This window comes from Poecilia formosa, unplaced genomic scaffold (assembly GCF_000485575.1).
Source record: "Poecilia formosa unplaced genomic scaffold, Poecilia_formosa-5.1.2 Scaffold35, whole genome shotgun sequence".
Lineage (NCBI taxonomy): Eukaryota > Metazoa > Chordata > Actinopteri > Cyprinodontiformes > Poeciliidae > Poecilia > Poecilia formosa.
This window is the reverse complement of record NW_006799974.1, coordinates 2,082,927-2,090,627: the sequence shown is the minus strand read 5'-3', so window position 1 is coordinate 2,090,627 and position 7,701 is coordinate 2,082,927. Positions and strand designations below refer to the sequence as shown.

The window sequence follows — 7,701 nt, the reverse complement described above, 5'->3', positions numbered from 1 at the left end:
CGGCCTTTTTCAGACTAACTAACACAGAAACATCAGCTGACTGGTTTTCACAGAGATACGGCATGAAGGGAGGGAGCAGGCGCGCATACAAATCATCTCATGACTACGGAGTGTGGTCTGCACTGATAACGCTCTCATCTCCTCAGATCTCTCCTTGTAAAGAGACTCGACTCACTGAAGCTGGGCTTTTTTCTGCTAACCGCACATTGAAAGGAGTTGATATGCGAGGCTTTATTCCCTTTTGATGCCTTCGCTGACATGGAAATCTCACTGCAGGTGTCTTCAAAGCAGTTGCATCAAATTTCACCTGGATTTTTAGCGCTTAAGTTCGGTTTTTAACCAAATAATGGTGTTCTCAAAGTATTTAATTGTCTCAGCACCAAAGACTCTAGCTGCTCTCACCGGGGGTTTTTTAATCATCTTTAAGTCAAAGATGCAGCAAAATAATAATTAATTAGTGGATATTTCTAATGAATATCCCTCCTTCTTGTTTTGTTTTACTTCAGGAGAAAATTCAACGTGACAAACTAAAGTACCTGCTTAACATCCCTCACAGTTCAAGATCAGATTTTTCCATCCAAGCATCCTTTGTTCAGCTCATTACTCATCTAATTTGCATTATGTTTTCTTTTAATGTATTCTCTTTTTTAAAATAATAATCTGAACCGTCTTCAAACAGGGCCATGCGTTTCCAGCAGGGTGTCATGAGTATTGAAACTACTATTTTAAAACCTGTGCTGTGGAAGATGAAAACAAAGTAAACCCTGCACCATGTGAGAACTGAATGTATTGAAAATATCTCTCACTCAGCATGTAAGCCGAAGGGGGGGGAAAAAAAAAAAAAGCTGCTGCTGTTTCACTTTTTGAGTTTATTGTCTTAAATGTTGCTATTTCAGCAGCTGGTAACGTTGAGGGGAAAACTGCAGCAATCCAATTCACTAAACGGGTTTTGCCCCTAAAACGCTCCTGTAATCAGAAGTTTTTATCCCAGTGATTAAGATTAGAGCTGAAAGCAGCGAAGTGCAGAACCTCACTGCAGTGTCCGCTGGAAGCCACGTAAATTTAACGATTCAGTTCAGATTTCTGGTTTAACATCAGGTACCATGTTGAACTTGTGTTTTTTATTTGTCCCATATCATTGATGTACTATGTACATCTGTTTATGTGTGACTTCCTGGGTTTGTAAGCTTGAAAGTTATATCTGCCAAGTCTAGAGCCTTTTCTGTGATTAATGGTTGCATTCACAGCAGTCCTGTTTAGTCCGCTTTAATCAAACTCTAGTTCGTTTGTCTTGAAAACTCTGACGCAAACCAAAAAAGTTAACTCTGGTCCGTCTAAAACCTTACGTCTCAGTTTGATTAAAGCAAACTCTGGTGCGGTTTGAATGCACATGTGAATACCAAATGTGTTGGAGACCACTCCAAAAACAGGAAGTGAACAAAAGCGTGAAGCACTCTGGGTAAATATAACCAAAACAAACATGTAAGTCTAGCACTAGCGGGAAAATGGCTTGTGGTCTTTTTTAAAAGAGAAATCCTGAAACCGCTAAAATTTGACGCCACTTCATTTTTTTTCACATTTTATGAAGAAGGAAGTTGCGCTTTGTGTCTTCAGAGGTCTTTGTGCCATTTCCTTTCAGCTCTTGGTTCTTCGCCGTCACAGGCGAGGAGGAGAACAGTTTTTCAAACAGTTTGGATCGTTTGGCTTAACGCAATGTGAAAGCAAACCGCAACAGCTGGAAATGTAACATGTTGCAATTTTGGTTCCCAATCAAACCGAGTTTACCACCTGCTTAATGTCAGGATGTGGTAGAACAGTCTTTTTCTTTCTTTGATAGTTTGCATTTGCTCTTTAATGAACCTACTACAGACACTAGAACTTTTTAATTTAAAAGAGTAAAAGTATGGTGATGTGTTTAGTGTATTGATCAGAGCAGATCATTAGGCATTGCAACTTTAGACGATAGAAAATGTTGACTCTAAGGCTGACTTATTAAGCTTATTATTTTGATTTCCAACAAGTGTTACTGTTACTAAACTAGAGCTGGTCTTAGAGCAGGTTCAATTAATAAACCTGAAGCCACATTTGGTGAGAAACATAGTGGAAAACTTCCCTGATGTTGGAGTTTCAGCTGGAAAAGTTGTGGCTCTTTTCCACTTCCAGCCTCTACATGATTATAAAGGTTTTTGCTTGTAACAGAATAGACTTTTTTTTTATTGATCTCCAAGGGGAAAATACTTAATTGTTGAGAAGTTACTCCCATCCAAAGTGATCAATAATTTAGCAGCAAGAATCTTTTTTTTTTACTGAAAATGTTACTTATTTTGTAGAAATATGGTCTTTGATTAATTACAGAGCCCGCATTTAACTAGATTAAAAGTTTTAATCGAGTCCCACCACCATGCTTCATTCCGTTCCAGACCTCCGCAGCGCTCCAGTTTCTCCGACACCCTTGAGGAAAACCTCATCCAACCCAGACCCGGACATCTCGGTTCCCGGGACTCCAACCATCGCGCGCTACGGACCCCGGAAAAAGCTGGGCTCCCGTCACGGCTGGGGGATCGGTTTGTCCCGAGGAGGCTCCGGCGTCTCCCAATCGTTTAGTCCCGGCGACAACAAGACCCCGCCCCGGCAGCGGCTTCGCTCCAGTCAGAACAGCACCAACGTCCTGTGGGAGGGGACGGGCAGAGAGAAGGAGACGCCTCAGGACGCTGCTTCCCTGACCAGCCAGGAGAGCATTGATGAGGAAGGAGCAAAAGGTGAGGAAGATGTGCATCAAATGTTGGTGTAAATGAAAACATTTATTAAATTAAATGCGCTTTGTGATCTTCTCTTCTTTTCAGACAATCATCACTCCAGTGACGACACATCGGCACAGGAGAAACCTACGGATGCATCTGCTGTAAACTGATGATATATTTTATATCGGGTCCAAACTGTGTCAATGCACACGAGATTTTCTCAAATATGATCTTTATAGTGTTTTTAAATACAAAATGAATAAATTCTTTAAGTCTGTAATCATGTCTGTAAATCTCTTAGTTAAACGTCACACAAGTGTCCCACACCTTGACTCTTTAGTCTCTAAAATAAAAGCCCGAGAATCCAGCCTCTATCCAGATGTCCGTTCTGGGACATCTGGAAAATCTAACAGGTCTCTCCTTTACATCCATGTTCAGATCTCCACCAAAACTCTCCCTGCAAACTGAAAAGAAGCAGCACAGCTTAGCTGGTTAAAGCAGATTACAAAAAGTTATTAAATAAAACTTTGTCTAAGTTGGTGTGTTTTGGTATGGGCATATGACTTTCATACCTAACAATTTGATGAAACAATATTTCTGTGAAAAAAGTTGCTTTTTTGTCACATTTAAATGTTTAAGATGCTCAAACAAATCTATATAAAATTTACTTGCTTTATGCCAATAACTGACAGTGTTTCAGATCTCTGCGGAGGAATTTTGGCCCACTGCTCTTTGCAGAATTAATTCATACTGGATGGATTTTTTTTAAGGTCATATCACAGCGTCTCTATCGAATTTAAGCTCGGTGAATACCTCAACCCGATAGAAGACTGAGAGCAGAGACTGAGAGCCAGGCCTTCTCGTCCAACATCAGTGTGTGACCTCACAAATGCGCTTCTGGAAGAAAAATCCTCATAAACGCTCCTAAACCTTGTGGACCACCTTCCCAGAAGAGCTGAAGCTGTAAGGGTGGACCAATGTCATAATCCTATGGATTAGGAATGGAATGTCACTTAAGCTCATATGTGAGTCAAGGCAGGTGAGCGAATACTTTTGGCAATATAATGATATCAGCTAAAAGTATACGAAAAGCAAACCTTCAAGGATAGTGACAATGTGCTCCATCTAGCATGGAAGCTAAAGCTTGTAACCTAAAATGCTATTTTCAGGTTGACCAAGATTATTTCACGCTGTTCGGTTTAGACACATTTGGTTTTAGGTAAAAAAAATAAATAGCTTGAATGCTAATGGGAGGAAAGGATTCAGGGTTGGAAACATCCAGACTACACTGTTGCATTGAGAGCATGACAAAGCTACTTGACTGTCTTTTACCTTTTCAGAAGGAAACAAGGATTTATCACCGATGGCACTGACTTGTTCACTGACCCAGATATTTACTTTTGGAGTTTGAGCAATTTGACTGACTTCTGCATATAATCCACGCTATTTTGCCGTTTATTCGAAAGGTTTTGAGAAATTCACTTACTGCTTTGCAAATGTCGAGGATCATTCCAGAAATAAACCAAAGCGAATGAGAAAAACTGTAAAAACGAACGGGCTGAAAATAAAACACAGTAAAAAAAAAAAAAAAGCACTTTGCAAACAAATAGACAAAAGTCAAATGTCATGGTGTAGTCTGGTTTAAATGCCAACGAATAAAACTGAGTTTTCAAACAGGTTTTGAAAATGTCAAGTGTTGGCGAGGTCTGCATGTGAAAGGGCAGGTTTGGGCCCGGCTTCAATGAAAGGGTCTCTGTGCTTTAAAAAGCTGCTCGGTGCAACCAGGAGACTCTGGTCCGCTGATGTCAGCAGAAAGTTAAAGATGAATGAAGTGGGATGGTTCAAAAGAGAGTAAATTTAATGACAAGCCAGTGTAAACAAGCAGAAAGAGTCACGAGAGACGATGGTTAAAAACCGAACAGTGTTTAGGGAGTTAAACCTGTCGCAAGTGAAAGCATTAAATAGTTCTTTGAAGATGAAGAAAGATCAGCGACATCAACCTGAAGTGTTTTTTTTTTTATTTGTGGAGGAGACATTTTTAAATCTTCCTGAATTATTAGCACAAACCTGAACAGGAGCAGCATCAGGATCTCGCTAGCAGAGTCACCACTATAATAAAATATAAATACTGAGTGGATTTAATGATAGTAGTCAAAGTACCAAGCGTGGTAATTTTTTCCCTCAGTTTATAACCATAAAACTACCTCAATCTGACACATCAGCCTCATGTGGGCGGCCGACGCCTCACGGAAACAAACTCCCAGAATCCCATTTGCCACAGATAAAGTCGAACTAACTGTTAGATGATAGATTTTATTGAGTTACTCCAATTTCCAAGATATCTGCTCTGTCCATCAACCGGGGTGAATCCTACGGTAAAACACAGTTTAATAGCGACTCTATCTATATGTGTCTCATTGAGTCTGTCATAGAAAGTAGTTTCTATCTGTGGACATGTTGCTGCATGTGCAGAATACCGTATAATGTCTTGTTAGAAGGAGCGCCGCTAACAATGCCTGGGTTTCTGCCACAGTCAGCGGCGAAATGATATCGCTGATTTGTCCAATATTAAAACAGCAAAAAGAGAAGGAAAAGTTGGCCTTGTAGCCATTAAAGTAAGGAAGGAGAAATGGAAGAAAAGAAGGAAGGAAGGAGAAAATGGGGGTAGGATATAAGCAGGGAAAAAAGCAGAGAAATACATGAGGTTACAAGAAGAAGGGAAGGAAACAAGGACACAAAGAAGGAAGAATGGAAGGAAGGAAAAGGAAGGAAATAATCAAGTATAGAAGGAAGGAAAGAATGAAAGAGAGAATCAGAGGAAGATAACAGGCAAGGAAAGAAAAGGGAAACAGGAAGGACACAAAAAGGAATTAAATGAAGGAATGGAGGGACATAAGGAAGACTGGAATGGACAAAACAAAGATTGAAGGAAAGGAAAGAAGGACACAAGGGAGACATAGAGGTTGGAAAAGGTTGAAAAAGAAGAGAGAAAGAAAGGACTCAGAAAAAGAAGGGAATGGAAGGACACTGTGAAGGGAAGTAAAGGAAGGACACAAGAAAAGAAAGAAAGAAAAAAACAAAAGGGAGAAATAGAGTTTAGTTACAAAGATGAAAGTTCGGAAAGATGGAGAGAAAGTAGTAAGGTCACAAGGAAGTGTGGGAGGAGGCAAGGAAGGAGAGGAGAAAGGAAGGAAAGTAGAAAAGAATGAAGAAAGGACCCTAAAGAGGGAAGGAGGGAAGACGGAAAAGAAGAGGGGCAGATGGAAGCATACAAGAAAGAAAAAAGAATACACTAGTTAGATGGATTGATAGATTAACAGTGTTAGCATTGTGTTTACTGGTGTTTTTTATGCTGTAAGGCTTCATATCGACTCTGTAGATCCCTCGGTGGTCAAACAGCTGCTCTGCAGAGCACATGGAGTCGTAATTACAGACGCCTGCAGAGGAACCAGGAGCATCGGAGCGGATTCTGTTTGGTACATCATATATAACGCATACGAAGCTCAGCCCAGGTGCTGGGAGAACGAACAGCACTCGTATGCAAATTATATTTGAGCATTAGAGTGTCAGTGCTTGGAAGTGTTTCATCCATAAACCTTTACAGGCTTAGCTGGAAACGTTCCTGCTATTTCTTCTGATCGCCACTTCTTAAACTTGGCTTAATCCGAACTCAAAGGAGCGTGGCTTTAAAAAGATGGCCGTGTTTTTCCCACATTAGACATAGTTTTAGGCAGGAGCGGAAACCACACAGGGAGGGAGTAAAATGTTAAATATTAGAAGATAGAATCTGAGATCCAAGAGGGAAAATGTTTTGTCTTCTGCAATCCTGTTCGACGTTGTGGGTCAGGGAGCAAAACAATGCTAAATCCCTTTTGTAACACCCAGATCTGGTCGGGGTACGGCTGGCCAAACAGGGAAAAACCCCACCAGCTGGCTTCGAAAGGAGGGCAATCCCATTTCATTTTAGGGCTCCGCTGAAAATCCAGCCATTGATCTATTTAGGAATGATCTGCCCCGCTGCTTTCATGAGCGTCCTCTTTATTTCCTTCCACTGCTGCACCAAATGGTGTCAGTGTAGAGCTGGCCAGGCCTCTGTCAACAGACAGCCAGACGGACAGATGAAGAGGGAGGAATTAGCATGCAAGCTTCCCAAATGAGCAGACCTGAGAGGTCATTATGAAGCTAAAAGTGCTCTCCTACGAAACAAGCAGCTTCTGCCTCCCTGACAAGGACAAGGACACGTCAGCGTTTCCCCCGGTTCTTTTCTCGGTGATTGCAAGAGACAATAGCAGGTTCTCGCAGGCCTGCCCTCCCCAAGCACATTCTGAATTATGATTTGCAAATGACAAATGGATCGCTAATACAATTCATGAATTATGTAGTTGTCATGGTGACATTAATCAAAAAACAGACTCCCTTTCTCGGCTCTGAATATTGTGTTTGTGGAATTGAGATGCATGACGGGAGCTGCACACCGAGCCGCCTCACTGAACGCAGGGCAAAGCGAAAGCAAGATATTGGTTCTGCCAGTCACTCAGAGGCTTATTATGAGTGCGATGCAACAATCACACGCCCTCAGGCACACAGACAGACAGCCCCCACAGAGGAAAAGCTGAAGTGTGAAGCTATAAACTCGGCAAAGCGGCAAAACCTCGTTCAAATGTGTTTGCTGGTAATTTTTTACTAAAATTAAACATAGCATCTCGCAAAAGTTTCTGGCTTTTTGCAGTAGATTATTTTATTTAGATTTTATGTGAAAGTGCATTATAAGGGAAAATGACATGATTTTTAAAAATGAAAACCTAAAAAGTGCGGCATGCTTTTATAATATCCCCCAGTTATTCTGAGAATATAATCCAGTTGGCTGCAGAAGCTACCTGTGAAGTAAAGTTGTGATATTTAAAGCAGAGTTTGGCTTTAAAACAAAATCCTGATTGTTGAGTATCTCATCATGATGAAC

The 7,701-nt window shown here is 40.9% G+C and overlaps 1 protein-coding gene across 1 annotated transcript in view; it reads left to right on the top strand.

The window, feature by feature from the left end:
- Window positions 1-3,021, top strand: part of ccdc88b (coiled-coil domain containing 88B) — a 58,643-nt gene extending 55,622 nt beyond the window's left edge. Inside the window, exons 26-27 of the mRNA XM_016670566.1 lie at window positions 2,392-2,759; window positions 2,844-3,021. Of these exons, the coding sequence (XP_016526052.1) occupies window positions 2,392-2,759; window positions 2,844-2,911 (436 nt within the window). The 3' untranslated portion in view covers window positions 2,912-3,021. The remainder of the gene's footprint in view (window positions 1-2,391; window positions 2,760-2,843) is intronic.
- Window positions 3,022-7,701: the final 4,680 nt, after the last annotated feature.